Source organism: Physella acuta, unplaced genomic scaffold (assembly GCF_028476545.2).
Source record: "Physella acuta isolate Inbredline_101_S28 unplaced genomic scaffold, ASM2847654v3 ptg001631l, whole genome shotgun sequence".
Lineage (NCBI taxonomy): Eukaryota > Metazoa > Mollusca > Gastropoda > Physidae > Physella > Physella acuta.
Genome location: NW_026733145.1, coordinates 165,156 through 190,000, shown reverse-complemented (window position 1 = coordinate 190,000; position 24,845 = coordinate 165,156). Strand labels below are relative to the sequence as shown.

The 24,845-nt window shown below is 33.4% G+C and overlaps 1 protein-coding gene across 5 annotated transcripts in view; it reads left to right on the top strand.

The window, feature by feature from the left end:
* The window catches only part of LOC131929455 (nephrin), a gene marked incomplete at its 5' end in the record, with an annotated part of 30,997 nt that extends 9,891 nt beyond the window's left edge, over window positions 1–21,106 (top strand). Inside the window, 17 exon segments of one of the 5 annotated variants that reach the window (XM_059285678.1) lie at window positions 267–419; window positions 544–699; window positions 879–1,007; window positions 1,951–2,118; window positions 2,650–2,952; window positions 3,079–3,354; window positions 3,469–3,753; window positions 5,384–5,502; window positions 5,939–6,119; window positions 7,591–7,779; window positions 8,270–8,368; window positions 9,094–9,255; window positions 9,653–9,813; window positions 14,154–14,277; window positions 14,394–14,488; window positions 14,760–14,949; window positions 17,199–21,106. In XM_059285678.1, coding sequence (XP_059141661.1) covers window positions 267–419; window positions 544–699; window positions 879–1,007; window positions 1,951–2,118; window positions 2,650–2,952; window positions 3,079–3,354; window positions 3,469–3,753; window positions 5,384–5,502; window positions 5,939–6,119; window positions 7,591–7,779; window positions 8,270–8,368; window positions 9,094–9,255; window positions 9,653–9,813; window positions 14,154–14,277; window positions 14,394–14,488; window positions 14,760–14,949; window positions 17,199–17,341 — 2,933 coding nt within the window. In that variant the 3' untranslated portion in view covers window positions 17,342–21,106. 5 annotated transcript variants of the gene reach the window in all.
* Window positions 21,107–24,845: the final 3,739 nt, after the last annotated feature.

The window sequence follows — 24,845 nt, the reverse complement described above, 5'->3', positions numbered from 1 at the left end:
TTGCTGTTGGCTCCCTGTCAGAAAACCAATCAACAAAAACCCCTGTGACATAAACCTCTCTGGACGCAAACACCACCACCCCCCTCCCCCATGACCTAAACCCCCTGGTGATTCTGATGGAACTTATGTAATATTTAACTTTATAAATTCTTCAATACGAATTTGATCGTATGACCCAATCATCTTTTTCCCTTCTTTTCTTTAGTAATTGTTTGTTTTTCTTTACTTCATGTGTATATTAGACTTGTTCACACTTTTCTCCACAGTCCCTCCAACCAGTGTTAGAATATCTGGTGCTAATCGACCAGCCAGGTCAAGGGAAAGGGTAACATTAACCTGTGAATCATCTAATGCCAATCCTACTGCAACTATCACTTGGTATGGTAAAAATATCTTGATACCACGCAGTGAAGTTGTGGGTAAGAAATGGATTTTTTCAAAGCAACTTAAAACATAAAAAGATTTAGTGATTGTCTTAAATCTGTCTTTATAAAACTTTTTTTTTTAAATGAGTTTAAAAAGGCTATAAATATGTTGTTGCAGAGCTATATTACAACTCCTCAAATGGTGGTCAGATAACAAGATCTGAGATCAATGTCACAGTAGATGTTCATGATCATGGCAGTGAATATACATGTATTGCATCAAATGCTGTTTTTAATATGACTGCATCAGCTACAACAACTCTTAATGTACTCTGTAAGTTTAAATGAAAACCATGATTCAGAAAATGTATTTCCTTTGAAAATATTAGCCTTAGGTGAAAAAAATGTAATCTTTACTGTCAGGTGACACTGCTAACATTTAATGCAACATTTAAAAATGTACTTTTGAATATTACAACTGTTTAACAAATTGATATTCTGTATGTATGTCAGATCCTCCCCCACAAGCTCCAATAATTACTCAATATACAGAAAATACACCAATACGGGAAGGTGCAATTCAGAAATTAGGCTGTAATTCTTATGGTGGAAATCCTCTTTCTGAGCTTTATTGGTATAAAGGTAAGACTTCTTTTTTAAACTTGGTTTTTCTTAACTTGAATGTATATATATACATATATATATATATATATATATATATATATATATATATATATATATATATATATATATATATATATATATATAAATATCAGTATGTGTGTGTGTATTTGTCTTTTCCCTACTACATCCCTGACAACGGGGTGGTCACCGAAGTGTGTTCTACCTCACTATTATGGAGAGTTATTAACATACACTCAACGCTTTCATAAAGCACGCCCTTGGGCATGCTAGGCAGTAGTGTGGGTAAACCTGAAAAATATGATCCAAGAAAAATAGTGCAGTCATTGTTTACATTTAAATAACTAAGTTTTAATAAACAAGGTCGCATGTCTAAGAATATAGGATTTGTTATGCCTTGATGAAACCCTCTATAAATATTGTGTCAGACTTTCATCTGAGGCAACACGTGGGACGTGCACACTCGTGTGTATATATATATATATATATATATATATATATATATATATATATATATATATATATATATATATATATATATATATGAAATATATAGGTGTGTGTCTTTTATTTCTACACCGTTTCACCTCTATGAAACTGGGAAGTTGTTGAGAATACTCTTGGGAAGGTTTCTGCTATGTAAAAATGTTTATTTCAGAGGATAGCGCCTCAGTAGTGGGTGTGGGCAGGCCCTGGAGCAATGTAATAGTGTGAACAAACCTGCAAGCCAACAACTAAGATCCTATAAACTTAGCACCAACAACATAATTAAGTTAAAATATATACAATTGGTTGATGAAACCATTACAAAATGTTGCATCACTCTGGTTTGTAGAACTAGCAGCAACGCATGACAGTATGCTTGTATAAATAAACTTGATCAATATTAATTTTCAACTTTAAAGTGTGTTTTTGTGTTAAGCCTAATTGAACTTTATTTCAGGCACCAGGACAATCAGTGGGGCTGATTACAAAACATATTACAACATAGCATCTTGTGATATAATCATCATAGCCAAAGCTGATGACAATAATTCTGTTTATAAATGCAAGGCTGTTAACGTGGCTCTCAACATAACACAGTCAGCCAGCATCACTCTAACAGTCCATTGTAAGTCTATACAGATATTACTTTACTCAGTCTCTGACAGTTACCTCTGTTTTAGCTGGGTTTTTTTACATCTTAACACACCCGTAAATGACTTTTTGCTTAAATTTATTGACTTCACAATAACTACTGTTGGTGAAGTAACTATTTTGATCTTCTTAGAAAAATGTTTGTTTTTTCTCTTTTTTGTCCTTAAAAAATGTTGGTAGTCTAGCAACAATTTTTTCTTTAAAAATAGCAGAAAGTTTTTCAGATGATCCATTTTCTAGATTTTTAAAAACACCTATTTAACAAAATGTTAATCATAAATTTACAATTAGCAGCTGTAATCTAGAATAAACACAAGTTGTCTTTTATTTTTTTTAATTAAGATAGAATATAACATAGGCATTAATTTTAATGGTGAAAAATTCATGACAAGACTTCTACATTTTTTAGCTTTTAACTAAATTACTACTCTAAAACACAAATGAAATACTATACTACATATAAACATTAAAATGTATAGCTTGATCAATATATTTTCCTTTTAAGTTGCCCCTGCCCAGGTAACCATTGCCATGAATCCAACCCAGCCTAAAGCTGGCCTGCCACTACATCTCACGTGCACAAGTTCTTCCAGTAATCCACCTGCAGAAATTGTTTGGAGTAAAAATGGACGCAGAATTACTGGAGAAAATTTAGTTACCTCAGATGCTGAAAATGGTGGTAAAAAAACCAGCTATAGTCTAAAAATTGAACCAACTTCAAGAGATCATAATGCTGAGTATCAATGTAGAGCAACAAATAAAGATCTTGATCGCAGTGTTTCTAATGCAGTAACACTAAATGTACTATGTAAGTTCTTTGTGGCTGATTCACTTTTTGTCACTTATAGGCTTATATGCTTTACATTTATAGAAAGATACTTTAATAGTTAATTCATTAGCTTCATTCTGACAATCTTATTTGTCAATCTTATAGTCAAGCCTGAATTTGACACCAACACACTGCTGAAAACATATGATCCCAAGCTGGGTGATGATATAAAGATAAACTTCACAGCTTATGCCAATCCTGCAGATGTAACTTATGTTGTGTACAAAGATGGTGTGCCACGTTCTTTGTCCTCACGCTTTCAAATGGAAAAGGGATTATTTAATATTTCTAATTTGAATAAGGATGATAAGGGAAACTACATGGTGAAAGGAAGTAATTCTATTGGATTTTCTGTGTTCAACTTCACATTGAATGTCAAATGTAAGTATGTTAAAGTATGTACTCCATGCTTATGCTACATTTGATTTAAAAAATTATAATTTTATAAACTATTGTGCAATTAGTATTAATATTTATTTTAATTTTTGCTTCAAGATCCTGCTGAAATAGGCCCTGTTAAGAATCTGTGGTATGCGGATGAGGGTACTGAATTCACTTTATATTGCCCAGTATCTGCCAACCCGATAATACCAAACATTATCACATGGTCTAGAGAGAATTTTGAAATGAGCAGGACACGGTCACGATTTGAAATAAAAAATAGCACATCATACTTAACTATCCCTGACCTCACACGGCAAGACAGTGGAACATTTAGATGCACAGCTGATAACAGGATTGGCCCACCTGTACACAAAGATATAAAACTCCTGATCAACTGTAAGTGTCATATTATGTTTCATGTTGTTTTATAACAAATTTCATTCTTATCTTTTTTTCCAAATATGTAAGATAATGCTGATCTTGACTTAAAAAAAAATAATTATCAATATAAGCCTTTTTTTTAATTTCATTTTTTTTACAGAAAATTTTCCAATTAAAAATAGGGTCATAATGTATAGTACATTTTCAGTGTGATGTTGTGGTACCCACCCTCTAAGTTGTCCCCTGTCCTAACTGCCCCTCATGTCTAAACCAGGTGTTGTAATGCACTGAGGGAGGTAGCCTGGCAGAAACCCACGTGTCTAGAACACATGAGAGAAATGCTCAAATCTTAACCCTGTTCTCTCTGCCAGGTTCATGGGCAAAACCTTGAGCCAGTAGTGACTTAAGGGAGAGAGAGAGAGAGTATACTACTAAAACTGACTGGGCTTTATACCAGGGGTGTAGCAGTGAGTGGAAAGAAGTGGTGGCTGCTCCATTTTAAGCATTTTTCAGGAGTGGTGATAGGCCTTACATAAAATATTTCATGCAATCATAGTCATGGCTGCTGAACTACCCTGTTTGCTTATAAGACTCCCCTCTTGAGTTAAGCTTCTGTGTCTCTCTTTTGATATGGCTAGTAAATGCAACCACGTTGAGGTCAACATTTTAAAATTCCTCTTGGTTAGATGTGAGTGAAAACTTGAGTTTCTACACAACACAATGCTATAGAAATGTAAAGAGGTTGAGTATTTTCAAAGATGCTATTGAATTTAAGCAGCATTAATGTTTTCCAATTGTTTAGTTATCATACAATGTAATTAATATAGGCCTACATTATTTAGGTAAAAGTGATGCAGTAAGTTAAAAACAGTATGAGCAGGATTTTGTTCTGCTAGTTCATCTTGTATCAGAAAAGCTGATGCCTGGGTAATGACAATAGGATGGCTATGTTAAAAATCTTACTGCTTGCCTGATCATTGTCTAATGCATTAGCAGCCATAGTTTTTAAAAATGAAAACCATGAATAGCTTAATGTTGAACCTTTGTTCTGGAAGCTGAAGGGAATGCTGATCAGATGTGGGTCTCCATAACTTTGCCACAAACAGAACTAAATCAAAAACATCATAGAGTTCACACACACACATTTCAGCTCATTGTTTAGCTGCCCCTGCTGTCTGTTACATCTAGCTTTATTCTATTCATTTAAGCACAGTCCTATTCTATATATATACACATTTTTTAGTATGAATAACTAATGGCAAGTCACCATATGACAACAAATTTAGCTGGAATTTAATATATATATATATATATATATATATATATATATATATATATATATATTATGGTAGGTAAAATTGGTGGTCAAATGGGTGAGCATTTGATTGCAAACTGAAAGTCTCGAGTTTGAATCAGGGTTTTAAGTCCTTAGAACATCCCATAGTCTACCCAGTTGTGATTGGTACCAGACTCAAGCTAGAAAAAGTAAAGGTGGCTGGGCACAGTTTCCCTTCATATGCTGAGGTCACAGCAACAGTTGAACTCAACTTACAAGGGCTAACACCAGTCATCTAGAGGTTTTTAGAGTGAAATATTAGATAGTGGCTTTAGTCTTAGAGTTCTTGTATATTTTACATTTGAACAGTTGCTCCAGTCATTGATCCATCTCTTGAGTTCAGCAAATCTGCCGGTGATAAGGGGAGTGTTGTAAATCTCAAGTGTCGAATACAAGGAGTTCCTGATGTCTCTGTAACTTGGTCTAGGGTAAATTGATTCAATTTAATGACCTCCATAGTATTGTTGGCTACTGTTTTTTAACATTATTTAATGGAAACCTTTGTAGGTTGAGGTTAGAGAAGGGTAGGGGAAGAATACATTTCCACTAAAATGTGAGCAACTTGCTTCAGTCATGCTAAGATAAACGGATCAGGTAACAAGACATGTTTTACTGTGAGAAAAAAATGTTTGTAAGCCTAATAGAAATTTTAGAAATGTAAGAATTTTTAAATGTAGGACTGTTTTTGTTGATGGTTAACACATTTTTACTCCAACAAAAAAAAAAAAAAACAACCTTGTTATCAATACAGTAGGTTTATTTGTGTTTTACCATAATAAGATTGAGTTAGTTACTTATGTACCTACCATTACTTGTATAAATCAAAATCATTAGAATATTTTTAATGTTTCTTTTTTTCCCTAGAACAATAACCCAATATTAGCAGATAGCAAATATAAGCTTAAACTTGAAAAGTCTAAGATGGTGAACTATGAAAGCACACTTCAGATAAGAGATTTGAAGACTGAAGACTATGGTGCTTATGTGTGTACAGCAACAAACAGTAAAGGCAGTATCTCACACAGTGTCACACTGGCAGAAACTAGTGAGTAGAAATGCATTTGTCAGGTTTCTTTCATCCAATCACCATGATACTTTGTTAAGTTCATACTCCTGGTTAGGTTTCTTTGATAAAATTTTGAGGACAACAACCCAGCAGTAAAATGCAGTTGGTCACCCAGAGTCCACCTGCAGGTATCTTAGCACCTGGGATCAGTCGATTGGTCACCCTGCACAGGTGGTCAGAATGAACTGGATTCAGTGGTCAAACTGCACCAGGCATGTCTGCCGGCACCCTGGTGGTTGTATGCCCCAGGCTCTTCCATGAGCACTAAGAAGCCTACATTTGGTTTAAACAGCACTATACACTACAGTGGGCTACTACTTTGACTAAATCAAATGAGATGTGTTTTGTCGCCCTGGCAGTCATGTGACCTGATGTTCCTTGGGTTTCCCTATGAGTACTACTGTGTCTACATTAGTTTTGAAGAGTGGCTTTTGCTAGGGATACAGTGGGCTGACAAAATTGATGGCCATATCAAACCATGCCCGGGATCAGGCAGTAGAGTAGGATGGGCACTCAGTTTCCTAGCGGCTACCAGAGCACATAGGGTCAGTTGATTTGGTGTCCTGTGAGGGTGTTCTGTGAGGTGTTAACCCTACAAAACACATTTCCATAGGGAAGATTGGACAAAAGATATAAGACATGATAAAGAACTGTAAATTATGAGAAAACTAAAGCTTTGAGCACTAGGCATGGAAAGAATAATTTTGATGCAGTATAGAAGAAGAATGTGAGATGTGTAAGACAAACAAACACTGTGTAAACATGTTCATTATGTATGACTGTTTGGAATGGGCTCACCTTCAGTGGACTAGACTGAAGAACTAGGCTCCAGCAAAACATGCATGTCTCGGGATGGAATAATGTGTCTCATCTAAAAGTTAGGAACCAGCAGATAGTCTTGTCATAGAACAAGTTCACTGTCCTGTTCACTTCAGTTTTCTTATTTGAACTATTACACAGTGAATCCTCCAGAAAACCAGAAAGACATAACAGGAGCAACATAACAGAAGGCTTTCTAACTTCCTCATTTTCTTTTTTTCCATACACCCTTCACCCATTTTTCTTATTTTTCTCAACTTTGGTATTTTGGCATATGGTTGTTCTATAACTATTTCATTTCTATAGAAAGTTCGTTTTATGGGTATACAGAGATGTAACTAGTCCCATATTTTTCCACCTACACACAAAAATTTCTGAAAAAGTTTTTATAAGTTTCCAAAGCCCAACTTTTCCTGAAAAAAGTTTTACTTCTTCCTGTCATTTTTTTCTGGGGATTTTCCTGGATTTTTACCAATCAAATCAATACTTGCTGTAGCAAATATTGTTAAGTCAACTCAAATTTAACAATGTTATTTACTAAGATATATTAATTGTTAAAACTGTTTATTTGAAACCAGTCATAACTAATATTTGTACATTGCTCTTCTAACTATTCAATCTATTACTTCAGGCAGGCCTTACCCACCATACAATATAGAGTTCAACAACGCTACATCTAACAGCATCACAATATCTTGGAAGCCAAGTTTCAACGGGGGGCTGCCCCAGTCTTTTAGGGTCAGATATAAGCCTGTAGATGCAAGAGGTTATGTTTATGTTGATGTGCGTCCCTATGGAGCCACTACATATAAGATCAAAGGTTAACAAATATTTGAATTGTTTTTTATTACTTTACTTGTTTGAAGCATCTTGTAGTTGTATCTCCGGTTATGATATTAATCTGAAAATATGTGGAAGACTTTGGTATTTGAGCTGCTCCTATTTATTTCATTTATTTTACACATATTTTTGTGTTAAAACTTTTGAAAAGCAAAATTATAAATTATTAAGTAAAGTAAAGAACAAAAATATTTTTAAATGCACTGATGTTTTCATCTAGAGTAAACAGATTAATTGTAGAGGCTTTCCAATTTTTCAATTTTTGTTACATAAATTTACACTGTTTTAACCAATATAAAGACAAAGGAAAAATCTTTGAACATGAAACAACAGTGATGAGTATTCAAATGATGGTGGAGGGCTACATATTTGTAGAACATATCTTCAGTTGATTGCTATTCAAGTATAGTGCATATAAAACTCAAGAGCTTTATTTTTATTATGAAATTTATTACTTTTTTTTCATAAAGGTCTTGAACTTGGTACAGAGTATGAGTTGACAGTATTGGCATTCAATGATAGAGGAGAGAGTTCTTACCAAGAAAGAGGCATCACAGCACGTACATCAGGTAGTGTACTTCATTGTTTAGTAATCAGTTGTATGGATCAGTTTTTAGCTTAGCACATCCAATTTCAATCACTGAAAAAAATAAAGTGGGAGTGATCTCCCCTAAACTTTCTCAAATATTCTTATATAACACTCGGGATATAGACATGATTTTTAATCCATTTTTAATTATTTAAACTTTTTAGAATCTTGAGAAAAAAGAATTGCGCACCAAGTTTATGGCAAACAATATGTGTATAATAATACAAAATATTAGTACTTTATAAATTCATATTTATTTTTTTTAGAAATTGGAAATAGCTTAGATTTTTTGAAATTTGACAGGAGGCAGAGAAATAGATCTTTTACTTATAGTCATATGTGATTTTCATTTATCTATCTCAAACAGCACTCAAGTTATAGGCTTTTGAAAAACCAAAAGTAGAATGAGTTCCACTTTTGGTTACCGTAAATTGCTGAAATTTGGATATAGAACTACAAATTTGATATATAATACTTATCTATGAAATTTCATCAACCAAGCTGTAACTGTACTCAAGTTATTGTGTTCACAGACATATACACATAACATACACACAGACAGGTACAAAATTGCAAAAGTATGTTTTTCCAACTCAGGGAGGTATAAAGAGATTTGTGATTTTTTTTTTTTTTTGCACAATTACAATACTTTCTATTTACTTTGTATAAGAGCAAGTAAAAATGACATGAAATAAATCTTTTCAGATGTGGTAACTCCAGCAGACATTTCAACATCTGAACTACAAGGAACAGATGAGATACCTGTCATCATTATACTAGTTGTCTGTATTGTGGGTGTCTTTATCCTTACTCTTAATGTTGGACTCATTTTATTTTTTATTCGGAGGAGGAAGAAAAGATTAGAAGGTAAATAATTATATTAAAACTGCTTTCTTGAGGTTCTCTAAAATCTTGAAATTGTCAACATCCAGTTAAGTAGTTAGTTCTCTTCTAGCCATTGTTTATTCTTGCAGCAAAAACTGTAGGTCTTGTATGTTACTTAAACCTAGGCGTTTTCTTAAGTATTTCCTTTTGTTGCTTTATGGTGTCTAGCAAAAAAAATATATTACTATTATATTAATTAGTTAGACCACTTTTTACCACATTCAAATAAAGTACCTATGTAGTTTCTTGCCAAAAATGTGTATTGTATTTAGAATTTGACGTCATAGATTGTATGTAGTCTCACATGAGTTCAATGACATGCAGCTTATGATTAGCTAATATATTGTTACTCTATTTTAAAAAATGTAACTATTTTCAGCTACTAGTGATACAGCAAGCCATGCTAATGCGTTTGAGCTGTACAATAGTACTCATAAGGTGCCTCATCCTTATCCACCTCCATCAGATGACACACGAAGTTATGGCACCTATGATAAAAGCATGGATGACTTTTCTGATGACTATATCAGAGATTATGATGTGAGTATGACAAAGGAACTTGTACTTGTAAGATTACTTTTTAAATTACAAACCTTTTACTGCTACATTTAAACATATTATTAACTAATAAAATTGTATAACACAACTTTCTCTATGTTAAATGTTTTTATCATATAATTTTAAGTTGCTTGTAAATCTTTTGTAGAAAAGTTCAATGTTTTCACCAGTTGTGGCAGAGCTTCGAGGTTATTGGGGTTCTGATAATACCAATCATATGGTTAATTTTCTATTTGTTTCTCATTTTTCTTGTTACGAAGTTGATTTAGCTTTATTTTGTTTTGTTTTGCTTGTTTTTATTTTATTGCTGAGAATACATCACTGTTTAAATATAATCAATTGGCAAGAAGGAACACTGTCACACATAAAAATTTGCTTCTGATAGTGGATTGCTTTAACCTATTTAAGGAATTTTTTTTTTTTAATATTCCATTAACAGAAAAATTATTCAACTTATTCATTATTTTTTTAATTTGTTACATCTCTAGATATTTAAAGATCATTCATATATTGTTTACCACAAATAAAGGCCATTGTAGCCAACAACTACCCCCTAATGTTATTTATTGATATTTTATAAGATTTTGTGGAAACACTACCATCCACCTTTCCCAGTAGGATATGTAACTTCAAAAGCTGTGTAAACATCAGTTTAGAGAAAAATGACATTTTACATCTTATGGAATTATTTAGTTTAAAAAAATGTTTAAACCTGTGGTGTTAAATTATTTATCCAACCTTTCTAAAAAATAGAAATATAACACACAAAAAAGAATTTGAAAAATCATCCTTCCTTATGATACAATATATCAAAACCACGAAAAACCTCTTCCATCAATTTCACATTTTAAAATATACTAGCATGTCTGTCCCGGTGTGTTGCTGCTGAGGTTAGAAGAAAGTCTAAGGATAGCACAGGGCAAATTGCACCCTGCTGTGATTCATATTTAGTGAACAACTATTAATACTACTTCTCATCCATATTTTATCACACTCTTTAAAATGAACTTATGCGCCATTAGCGCTCAAGGGATTGCCCAAATTGCACCCTACCAGGGCATTGCGGACGCGCCTGATTCACTTTTGTGAGTGACTATAATGGCGCATTGTATCCATAGTCTGGTGCACCTCGAAAACGGCCCGGGACAAATCGGCCCCGTTAATATGACCCCGTCAAATTGACCCCCGACAAAACAATCCCGTCAAAATAGCTCCGTCAAAAGGGCCCTGACTTATTGGCTCCCGTCAAAGGGGCTCCCGTCATAATGACTCGCGACAAATAGGCTCCAGACAAATGGACTCCCGACATTTAGGCTCCCGACGAATGGACTCCCGACAAATTGGCTCCCAACATATTGGCTCAGGACATTGGCTCCCGACATATTGGCTTCCGACATAAGGGCTCACGACATATTGGCTACCGACAAAAGGGCTCCTGATAAATTGGCTTCCGACAAAATGACAAATAAATCGTATTACCACTATTGGCATAAAAGTAACCATTTTGTCATACCTCCACTACCACTATACCTCTCTTAAATAGCTGCATGAAATTGTTTTTCATGAACCAACATCAATTCACAAACAAATCTAGCTAAATTCCACCAATTCTAAAATTATGATAATGTTTAATTTACAACAGAAAAGATCTGTTGCTTAAAAGGGAGCACAGAAGTGTAAATGTATGATATAATTGATGTTTACAGGATAACAACATTTTGTTTTGATAACCTACAAGCATACTGCAGGTAGGGATGTGCAGAGTGGACCCTTCTCCCCACACACTTGAGTTGGAACAGCCTATACTCGACTCATTTATTGAAGAAATAGATGACCCTTAAATTAAAACAGACTATTTGTTATAATAGATAAGCTATTATAAAAATAAGGCCTACCGAACAAGAGATACATACGGTGTATTACTAAAGAGTGTTGGATAAATTAACTCTAAAGAATATTGATGAAGGGGTCCCATTGGCAGGTGTCATATTCAATGAGACCGTTTTACCCGGAGACTTAGTCTCTACAGAAACTGTATTGTATTGTCAGTGGTCCTTTTGTCTGGGGCTAAATTGACAGTAGCCTATTTGTCGTGAGTCAAAATGACTTGAGCCTATTTGTCGGGAGTCGTAATGACGGGGGCCGTTTTGTGGAGAAACTAAATGGCGGGAGCTTATATGTAGGGAGCCTTATTGACTGGAGCCCTTTTGTCGGAAGCCTATATGACGGGAGCCTATTTGTCGGCAGCCTATATAACGGGGTCCATATGTCACTGGCCCTTTTGACGAGGTCGATTTGTCGGGGCTCTTATGTCGGGGTCGTTTTGACGGGGCCGTTTTGTCATTGGCCGTTTTGTCATTGGCCGTTTTGACGCCGCACGTCATAGTCTATCGCACTGTTTAAAATGAACGTAAGCAACATAGCGCTCATGTGATAGTCTGGGGCACCTAATTGCACCCCGCCTAGACGGTGCCCGTGCAAAATTGAATTTTTGTTTTTCACAGAAACCTCCCCAGGAGTATTCTCAACAAGTTCCCTAAGTTTCATGGCGATCAGATGAAAGGTGTAGTAAATGCATAAAAGACAAAGACAGACGAATTATATTAAGAGGGTTTCATTAAAGCTTTATGCAACCTATATTCTTAGACGCTTTATCTTGTTTTCTAAAACTGAGTTATTTAAATACAAAACAATGCTTGGGTTTGGATCATTTTAATCAGGGCACAGTTTAACCTACACTACCAGCTGTTTAAAAGCCTTCAGTCTACGTTAATAACTCACCGTAATATCACCGTTAATCACTCGACACTTAAGTGTCAGGATGGAGAAGGGTGCTCTTGTGAGCCCCCGATTACACTACAGCAGGGGCGACCCCTGGCTCAGTTTAATCATCGAGTGTCATGTGCCACCCTGTCAATAATGTACAATGCTCATTAAAACTAAGCTCAAATTGCACCCTGCCTGTGTGCTGGCAGCTTATCTAATTATGTTTTGTAAGTGACTATAATGCCAGATCATCTTATCCATTGTTTATCGCACTGTTTAGAACAACATTGCCTTCACAGGAAAGCCCATGGTGCCAAATTGCCTCCTGCAGGGGGGCTGGAGCACATGCCTGATTTGATTTAGTCAAGTATTACTGTTGCCCATCAAGTCTTTAGTGTATAGACTTTTAAAAAAAAAACGTTGGTGCCATAGTGCTCACAGGGCACCCTGTGGTGCGTCGTGTCACGCAATAGCCAGGGCACTGGTAGCTGCGCCTATTGTTTTAATGCTGAATATAGTAGTACCCCTTACCTGCTTTGCAGAATGCCCGATTACTGGATACCAAGTGCTAAGATAGCCGCTCTGGAACTTGGGGCACCAAACCATGTATTAAACAAAAATCGTACCCTCCTGGGGGGGCGCCCCATAAGAAATTTTATAATATTTTTCCTCAGAAACATTCTCGGGAGTATTCTCATCAACTCCCCAAAGTATCATGGCAATTGGATGAACGGTGTCGAACAGCATCCAACTTTTATAGTTTACTACTGTATATAGAGAAAAATTGCACCCTCCCAAGGTGCCGCCCTTGCGAGATTAAAAAAGATTTTTTTGCAGAAAACTTCCTTGGAGTGTTCTAATCAACTTCCTCAGGCTTCATGGCAATCGGATGAACGTTGTCAAACTGCAATCTAATTTTATTTTTATATACAGTATATAGAGAAGAATAAAAGTTTTCGCAGAAACCTTCCCAGGAGTATTCTCAACAACTTCCCAAAGTTTCATAGCGATCATAAAAGACACACACACACACACACACATACCTTGGTTTTTATATACATAGATAGATAGATGTATGATCCCTACCTTTTATAAAACATTTGCTTTTTTTTGTTCTTTATCATTTAAAACTAAATAAATGGACACTTTATAATTTATGACCCTGAACAATGTTAATATTTTAAAAATATTTCTGTAAATAGTTCCTGCATGATCAGGTTTTGGTGTTTTTTTTTACACATTTGTTGTCACCATATTAGTAGTCAAACAACAGAAATAAAAATATATTATTTAACAATAGACTACTGCTATTTAAGAAATAAATTTGAAGTAAATATTGTTTGAATAGTTTTCTATACTTTATAAAGTTCATATTTAACTGTCATTGTCAGCTTATATTTTTTTATTTATTTTTAAAGTCACTTGATCTCTAGTTTTATTAATAGCAAATTATTTCTGTTGTTTGTCGGGGTAGATGGTTTTCTTATATGTGTTGTGCTTTTTTCTCCTCTTTTTGGCAGCGTGAGTGTGAAACACACGTCTTTTTGCCTCAACAGCCAGACTATCCTGGGTCAAGGCCATACAGTCCTCAGAAAATAGAATCTCCCAGGTTGGGGAGTGGACATAAAATTGCTTATATTATTGAGGATCACCCTGGAAGAAATTCTCCTTGGAATGAAGGTTATAAATTATAATCCATTATTATTCCCAAATGTAATCTATTTCCCAAATATTTTTATTGTTGAAATAGGTTTTATATATTGAAATTATATAGGCTTTATTCTTAAACATTATAGATCCTTATCAAGTTGCTCATCCACGACTCAAGAAAGGATATGATGATGGACTTTCAAATGGAGATATTTATGAATATAAAGCTGTAAGGAGCAAGGTGGATAAAAAAAAATTAAAAGGGGTTAATAAAAAGCTACAAACTACCTTCTGAGTTAGAATGTCTTCAGCTTGAATTTTGTAATGTCACCACTTTCTCTTATCACTTTTACAAGCTGTTGAAATATAATACTCCTGTAGACATATAATACTCTTAACACAATGCTTTTAATTCATGATTTAGAAATAAAAAGTATTGTATGTGCTTACATTTTTGTACAAATTATTTATGTAACAATAAAAATTAATGCTTTTTTGCTTTATTTTCCTAGGGAATGAGTGAATTTTCAGATCGATTTCCCAGTCGTCCATCAAGTAGATCGGGTAAGACTCCCCCTCCACCCCCCACACGTTCCTCCAGTCGAGGAGGATTTAATAATGGTGAAATGATGCCTCCTCTCCCAGCACGAAATTATGAACCTCAGGAAATCTCCCCACAACCTCGATATGGCCCATTGCCAGGTATCTTTAAGTTTCATCAGTTGTCTGTGCCTTGTTCAGACTTTTAGTTTCCCTGGGTTTTACTTTTAGTCTTAACTTTTTTACTTTAACCAAATGCTTTTAAGATGCATTATTGAATGCATGATCGTTAGTTGGATCTGTTTTTGGAGCAAATTGCTTGAGACTCACTCAAATAGTAATTTTTTAAATATAAACTTCAGGGGTAACATAGTCATCATAGGATAACAGTCTTTTGACAATATATATCCCCCCTCCATACACTCATTCCATTCAATGCACCTAAAATACATTCCATACACCACACAGATCCCAAATTCTCTTCCCCTGAACCTCATTATTAACCTACAATACTAATGCCATCTCACACACCCACACCTGCTACATCCTACATCAAAATTTGATTTTGTCGATGACATTGAAACTTCTTCTCACACCTAGACTACTGATCTCCCTATGCCTTTTACAAGTTGCCACTTATTTTCAAAGTACTTTATCAATACAGTTATACAATTTTATTTTGAATTATTCAGCAAAAGTTAAAAATTGAAAAGAAATTCAGTTTCCTTTGTTCATATTTTCAATAGCTTTAAAGTAAAACACTGGTATAAAAGTAGTAAATTCCCCACCATTGTACATTCTTTTTTACTTTCTCGTGTATACAAAGTATAGAGAAAGTCTTGAAATCGTGCAAAAAAAAAATCGAGATTTTTCCAAATCTCGACATTTTACATTTCCTGCGTCGAAAAACATAGTTTTGCAATCCTGTGTGTGTATGTGTGTCTGTGTGTGTGTAAACACGATAACTTGAATACCGTTAAAGCTAGGTTGATGAAATTTCATATAAAAGTATTTTATCAAAATTGTAGATCCGTATCAACTTTTGAGCTAGTTCCGATAACCGGAAGTGGTACTTTTTCTACTTTGAATTTTTCAAAAGCCTATAACTTGAGTACTATTTCAGATAGATAAATGAAATTTCACATGTAAGTAAAAGATCTAATTCTCTACCTTCTATCAAATTTTTAGTAATTTCCGTTGACCTTCGATTTCTCAAAAAACTAATGTAAATTTATAAAGTACTAATAATATTGCGCACTATTATGCACATTTTATTTGGCGTTCACTTGGTGTGCAATTCTTTTTCCAGAAGATTTTATTCTATTTTAAAAAGTTTAAGTATTTAAAATGGATTAAAAATTATGTCTATATATCTCGAGTTCCCAACCCTTTGTTGTTTTATATAAGAATATTCGAGAAAGTTTAGGGGAGATCACTCCCGGTTTATTTTTCTAGCAACAGCTTTTTTTCAACCAAAATTTTATTAGTAGAAAGAATATTAAACATGATTAAAACTTTAAATATACAAGCAGTGAAAATTAACCTTGTGTTTCTTTTTATTTCTGAAAAAAAAATGTAAATCTATATATATAGTTCTCTTCATGGCATATCGCTACCACCCTCACCCCCATCTGTCTGGTGAGCTATGGTTCACGACAAATGTTAACAATAGTAGAGCTGGGTCGGATTAGTAAACTGTGGTCACGGACGGCTGCTTTCATGGTGGTGGGGGAGGGGGGTGGAAAAAAGGGAGGATAGTGTTGAATTCACTAACTATAAAATACCGAAAATTAGAAAATAAAACAACTAAATAGCGATGTATGATATGCCGCGGGGTCAGCTCGTGCTTTATAAATAAGCTTTATAAATAAGCTATGTATGTTAACTGATAAGATATGCAATGGAAAACTGTACAAAAAGTGCGCAAGGGCGTTTTTGTTTTCTTTAATCAAGCATTTATAAACATTAACAAAGAGTGACTACATGTACACTGTAGCATTATAAAACATACTGCCAAAAATATGAGAAATTAAGCATATTAGTATTATGAGTTTGTATTTGCATATTTTTCTGTTTGCTGCCTTATTAACCAATAAGTTTAAGTTTTTGCATCTGATAGTTACCTAACCCTATCATTTTTAGATCATTCCAAAATTAATTTACAAATAACCCCTGCTTTTCTACCTTTGCAACTTGATGTAGCCTATGTTGTGGTCATGTGTAGTCCTGCACAATAGTTTTTATTTGATTAACAACTTTCAAATGTTTGGTTTACTTTTTCTTATATTTTGGGCTACTATGGCACCATTTTGTTTATTATGATATCTATCCAATTATAAAAATTCTTTAAGAATTTATACATTTTAAAATGATTTTATTTCAACTACTATATTACAATTGAATTATTTCAGGGTCTTCAATGATGTCAGGTAACATTGTACCCAACCCAAGTTATAATGGCCCCATTATGAACCAAAGAACACCTTCCCCTCATTCATCTTCATCACACAATACACTCCCAGTTGGTGCAGAATTTAGAGGACACCTTGTTTGATTAGCATATTTAGAAATGTATTTATCAGTTGAAATTACCATGTGACTTAATTGTACATCATTTTGATATGTCTTACCAATGCTTCCATTTAATGAATGTAAATTACTTAGATCAAATGTATTTATGAACATAGTACTGTTGTTAGATATTACACAATGTTCCACCAATCTTTTGTTGTATTTGATCAAATGTGCATCAGATGTTATGTCTAGTAGACAATATTTTATTTCTACTATTTTATTTAATATTATACTATTGTATATTTCTGATGCATAGTGTTTTGAAGCTTTTATACTTTGAGTTAATGTTTTCATAATCATTAAAACAACAGTTTATAATTTAAATATGTTATATAAATATGTTTATATAAAATAGATTAATATAAAACTAATTAAAAAACCCAAACTTTGAATTAGTTTTTGTACCATTGTTATTTAAGATTATTTTAACCCCTTTTGTCTCAGTATCCTATTCTAATCAAACAACAATGAAGTATCATCATGACTACAGTTGTTTAAATATATTCTAATGATGCTTATGAGTTCAATTTTTTTAATGTATAGGTTGATAAGCAGAACTTTGCAATAAAGTCAAGCTTAACAAAAATATATATATTTTAAATGTCTAGACATTTAATGTTAATATTATTGAAAAAATCAAAATAGCAACCTATATTTTTATTTATTGAGCAAATATGTCGTTATATATTAAAGCTATCAATTAAATAATTAAAAGTTTCAAATATAAGCTGCAACTAGAAGAAAATTTATTATAAACCCATTAACACAATGTATTTGAACTCCAACACAACACAATATAAATGGAAGCAACCTTTTATTTCTAGAAATTTGACACCACACTATGGCAAAAAGGCAGATCTAGAATTATTGATGGTATTTTGGGTTAACCATTTCTGTAACATGTACATTTTGTAACCACCACTGTTATCTTAATAGAAGTAGAACTTTTCTAACACACTTAGTTTTTTAATCTGGAGCATGCTCGCATATTTTAAACAGTGTAGACCCACTTGATATGAATTTACAACAGGTTTTATGTTATTAGAGAATATGTTGAACAATACACAGCATAGCAACAATGTTAACTGCAAGTGCTTCCATTATGTCTCAATTTAAACTGTTCTCCACAATCTTCATATACATTTTAGTGTTTTATTTGTTGGTGATTATTTTACTTTCACACTGTTATCTGTAAAGGTGGATACCTCAGCATAAATAGCTAGTTTATAAAATTGGTAGAATAAGCATGTATTTTCTCTACATAATTCATTACTTAGACATGGTTGTGAGATGACTGGTAGTAAACCTTTGACAGGTTGTGATGTTCAATTTTGTAAAAATATAAGTTGTAACATAAGATATTTATATTCAAACATTATTGATCTAAATCACTTCAATCTATGCATCCCGTATTTTATGCATATTAAACATGAAATGTGTAACACATTCATCTCATTATTTTGGATAGAAAGTGATTTGTGATTTTAAATGAATGTTTGTTATTATGTATAGTAGTTAACTGATGAGACATGTTTGATTTAGGTTTGCGTTTTCACAACTTGTAGGATTTCTACTCCTATGAGTTACCATAACTTCACAAAGCTAAGTGTTTTTTATTTACTTTATTATTATGGAAAGCTAAGTAAATTTACAGACAAAGAAGAATCTGCTTTTTAAAAAAGAAATAGCTTACGTCCCACAGAATTGTAAAATCTGAAGTTTTTGACTGTCCATCATACTAGACTAAAATGAATTTTTTTTTTCGTTTGTCTAGTAACATACATTCAAGCATAAAAATCTATATTCATTTTTATTTATAATGATGTTTATAAAACCTTTTAATTTGTCTCCCATTCAGCAAATCAGCAATCTAATTATTTAAATCACTTGTATGACTATGAAGTGCTCTGTTGTGACATAATGGGAGTTATCTTAGACAATAATTTTAAGTTTTGATAGACCATAACAGTAGTACAAGTGGCCACTCAATAAAGCATGACATCTTAAAGGTATGTTGATACAAAAGCTGCACCTTGCTTTTTTTTTTGTACATAAAATAAATAAAATAAGATGAATTGTATATATATTATTCAATTTTTCAATTGTATTCCTAAGTACTCACAAAGTTTAGACTAGAAGTACTTTTTATTTTCAACCATTAATTAAGCTTACTATTACAGTGAAGTTTAGCATTTTTAATGTTATTAAATTGGTAAAAGCCTTTTTCAAATGTGGTGATTCCTGTCTATATTATTTGATTTTTTATTAATAGTGCAGTTGGTTTTTGAAAGCTGGTTTAAATTTTGCCTAAATCAAACAATGTATACATTTTAAATTGAACAATAACCAAATAAGATCTTGGAATAAATATCTTGTGTTGAATAACTGTGATTACATTATTTAAAAAAGTCCACCATTTTATAAATAAGTTTGTTTCCTAATTACTTTTATAATGGTGGGCTATTGATTTTTCTGATGGAATTTTTCTTGTTACTAAATTATTAATTGAATATAAATCTGTACAATATTAGACTAGAAGTGAAATATAAATACTGTCTGGTAGCTAGCATGTCTATCAAATTGATTGAGATTACAAGTTGTGTGTGTGTGTATAAATAATACTGGAGTGGTGTATATTCATTTTTAATTTTAAAGTCGAGTTGTATGCTGCATTTCAAAATATATTCAGGTTTATTTCCTATTTTCTGATTTGCGCATACCATTAGATATTAAGTTCATAGTGTAATGCAACTGTCTCACAAAATATGAGTAGTAGTAGGCTATTTGTTATAAAATGTGTACAACGCTGGTTTTCATTTTGAAAGATACAAAATGTAATATTTCTAGACTGTTTACCTGCTAAATCTTATTATAAAACTTCTGTTAGGAAAATGTATATATGTATCTATGTTATCATCAATTACTAAATGTTATTTCTGCACCATTTGTCATTATAATAAAGTGAAAGATTGAACCAAACATGGAACTAACAGAACTTATTTACAAATTTAATAAATGTAATAAAATGTAGTTACCATAAAGTGCACACAACTAAAGCACTTAGAACACACCAAAATGAATGTTTATTTATGGATTATTTTTTATAAAACTGAGTTATATATGCCATCAAAGTTGGACAAAAAAATCACTCAGCTAACTATTGTATTGCTGTATTTACTAATAGGATTAAGAAAGCTTGATGGGATACGGTTTGTTTGTTTTCAAAAATGTCCATGGAATACTGTTTATCAGGTATTCAACTAACAATAGAAGAACACAAGGTTTTTTTTAAAACTACTAGGATTAGAAGTATTCAAATATAACTTGTGGTGTCGATATTATGTTCATACACATCACATTATTTATGACTTTACAATTGTAAGGGGTAATATTTTTGCTTTCTTTATCATTTGAAAGGCTGAACAATTAACTTATTAATTTGAAATTTCTGGCTTACACAATACTCACAATCATTTTAAAATTGTAGAAAAAAAAGAGCAATCTATCTATACATATAATTCTCTACGTGGGATCATGCAGGACACCACTACCTCGTACACCTGCCCTCCTCCCTAGCTCTCCAGACCATATCATTACCACCCGTCAGGAGAGCTGTGGATCATACCGAATGTTTACAATCGTAGAGCTGGGTCGAATTAGTGACGGCTGTTGGGGGCAGATAATTTAGTTTTTAAATAATTTAAAACTAAGAGGAGGTAACAAGTTCTGCATGATCTTTTCATTGTCAGCTGTAACTTTCGTCACAGATGGAGGGGGGGGGGGGGACACACGTGAGAATCACCCTTCATGGGCTACTGATAGTTTTTTAAGACAAAATATTTTCATTCGCAGCAGTGGTAGTGTCGAATTCACAAATTATGAATTACTGAAAAGTAGAAAATAAAACAACTAAATAACTGTGTATGCTATGCATACTTATTTTTTTAAGTTACATTTTATTTCAATGTCTTAAAAATAATTTTATTTTTACAAGCTTTTATTTAACTCACTTCCTTCTGTCTAGATCGAAACGCCCGAGCAACATTGCAGGCACTTCTACCTGACAGATACGGTTCGTAGTTCATACGTGGCTCAAGACATGAAGTCAATGCATCACGACATTAAATTTGACTTAATTGGATGCCTGATTAATTTTTTAGGAATTAATTAAAATTTTGACCGAATTAGTAGGCAATCGTATCCAACTACTCCACACGCGTCATCGCGTTAAATAGCGCGTCATCACGTTCAATGGGTGCGCAATGGTTTTTAGTCTTGTAACTCTATTGTAAATAAAAACATGTAGGCTAAAGTACTAAAAAAATATTCATAAACGTTTTAATAACAAGCTTTTATGTAATAACTAGCCGTCCCGCCCAGGCCCTGCACTGGCATCTCTGAAAAACGTATCTGTAAAGGACCATAACTTGTGTGTTTAGTAATCAGTATTTATCAGGCATTGCCCACCCTAACCACAACCAACCAAAACACACAAAAAACGCAAACATAACATTAACACAAAACAAACACAAACGAAAACACAAAAACAAACGCAAAAACAAACCCAACCACAAACACAAAGAAAACACAAACACTAACAAAAAAGCAAACGAAAACAAATCCAAACGCAGACACAAACCCAACCACAACCACACAACACCAAAACACACCAAAAAAAAACGCAAACATAACACAAACGCAAATACAAACGAAAACACAAAAACAATCACAAACACAAAGAAAACACAAATGCAAAGAAAAAAAAGCAAACGAAAACAAACCCAACCACAAACGCAAACCCAAACTCAAAGAAAACACAAACGCAAAGATAAACTCAAAGTGTCCACAGTCTAGCCTGGGGCGCCAAATTGCACCATGATGACGTGCGGCGTAACCGCCTCATTCAACTTAGTGAACGACTATAGTACCCAACTTATTCATAGTCTTTTGAACTCACTTACGCGAACGTAGGTACCATAGCGTACACGGGAAGGCCCGGGGCGCCAAATAGCATCCTGTCGGGTGCCGGAGGACGCCCGGATTTGATTCACTTAAAGACTATAGTAACCTTTCTTATCAATAGTATATCGCACTGTTTAAAACAAAATTATGCAGCATAGCACTCACATGATAGCCAAGGGCGCCAAATCGAACCGTGCAGGAGCGCCGGCTGAACAAAATTATAATACTCCAAGGTTATCTGTAAATGGAAAGAAATAAACATATAGGATTTGTAGGACCTGGCTTATTAAATGTTATTGATTTTTTTTAAAAATAATTAGTGAACAGTATGTTCAGTGTATAGAATAAATAAAATGCAGTATTAAAAATACCAACGACATTGCACTTAATCAATCCCCGCTAATTATGTAATTATTTTTTTTCTTAACACCAAAACAAAGTAATAAAAAGTAAATTCTTTCTTCCCCCGATTTAATGGTTTTTTAAAGGGATGTAACTGTGCAGTCAATACATTTCAGACACAATTTTAGAAATTTTATAAACGTTGATACACTTTTTAAAAATGTTATGTAATGTTCATAATTTAAAATTATTATTCTAACTTTTCTAAGTATATAAAATGAAAATTGTTTTTAAAGACTTTCAATAGTAATTTCTTTACTTATAAATTTAGACCATGAGCACTATAATAATTTAACACTTAAATCCATGGAAGTATCCACGACAAACATTTTACATATATACGTATTTATATATATTAGATACACTAAAAAGGAGAAAATAAATCATACACTATTACTATTATTTAAATAACTATAAAGAAAAGCGTGGGTCTCTTCCTAAACATTAGTAAAGGTATCCAATAGATACTAATGTGATCCACGCTTTTCTTTATAGTTATTTAAATAGTAGTGTAAATTTATTTTCTCCTTTTTAGAGCATCATTACATAAAAGCTTGTTATTAAAACGGTTTTTATGAAGTTTTTACAAGCTTTTATTTAACTCACTATTTCTGTCGTCAGCAGAGGCGTAGCGACCTTTCCCTGCGCCCGGGGACAAACTTTTGCACCCCCCGCCCCTCAAACTTTCGATTTGCACCCTCCGCCCCCCCCCCCCCCTCGAGATTTTGATTTGCACCCCCCTCAACCTTTCAATTTATTTTTCCAACCCATTTTGGCGCCCCCTAAGCTCGGCGCCCGGGGACATGTCCCCCCCCCCCCGCTACGCTACTGGTCGTCTGTGTAGATCGAAACGCCGGAGCGAAATTGCAGGCACTTCTACTTGACAGATACGGTTTTTAATTGGTAAGTGGGTCAAGACATGAAGACAATGCATCGTGACATTAAATTTGACTTAATTGGATGCCTAATTAATTTTTATGAATTAATTAAAATGTTGACCAAATTAGTAGGCATTTCTATCAAACTACTCCACACGCGTCATCACATTCAATAGTTTTTAGTCATGAAACTCTAGCGTAAATAAAACATGTAAAGTACTGAAACATAAAAATGTTTTTAATAACAAGCTGTTATGTAATCATCATCTTTACCCGTTGGTGCTCAAGACACATGGGGCAGATGAAGTAGAGTTCATCTGCTTCAGAAACATCTGTATATGAAGAGTTAACGTGATCAGCTCTAAGCAGTGTTTCTTCCAGACTTTTTTCTCGGGGGGGGGGGGGGGGCACTTGAAATTTTTTAGTCACACTAGTGTTAATAAAAACATGTAAAGTACTAAAAATAATTTCATAAAAAAACGGTTTAATAACAAGCTTTTATGTACTAATGCACTAAAAAGTAGAAAATAAATGAGTATCTTTTAATATATAGTAATATAATACACTACTATTTATACAACTATGTTAATAAAGAAAAGCCTGGGTCGCTTCCTAAACAGTAAAAGTATCCAATAGATAATATAGTTATATAAATAGTGTAAGTGTATTATATTACTATATATTCAAAGAAACTCATTTATTTTCTACTTTTTAGTGCATTAGTAATTAGTACATAAGAGCTTTTTATTAAAACGTTTTTTTATGAAAAACAAGTTAATTAAAAAAGTCTAGTGACATTTATGCGCAATTTCCTAATGTTATCTAAAAATAGCTCTGACGTATAATGCTGTGGTGCATTCAAGCTAGAAGAACGATCGGTTTGTAGGTGTTTATGTAATTTTAAAATTTGTGACCGAACGAGAGGATATTTTTGAAAACTTTATTCGGCAATATTGTTCTAAATTATGGCAGGAATCGATTGGTACATGTTTCAAGTCGCTAAGTGGTCTGGTTGCCGAGATATGGGCCAAAAACTGCATTTTTTCGAGGTTTTTTGGCTTTTCCGGGAAATACATGAAAGAAACCCGGAATTTATATGGCCTATGCTCATTCTCGTAACTTGCTTAACATAATTGCTTTTGGAACTAGTCATCGATATTGCTTCGTTGAGGAGGAGATACGACTTAAAGCCCGGACACACATTCATCCATCCATTCCCAGAAATGACGAGTTAATAAACGC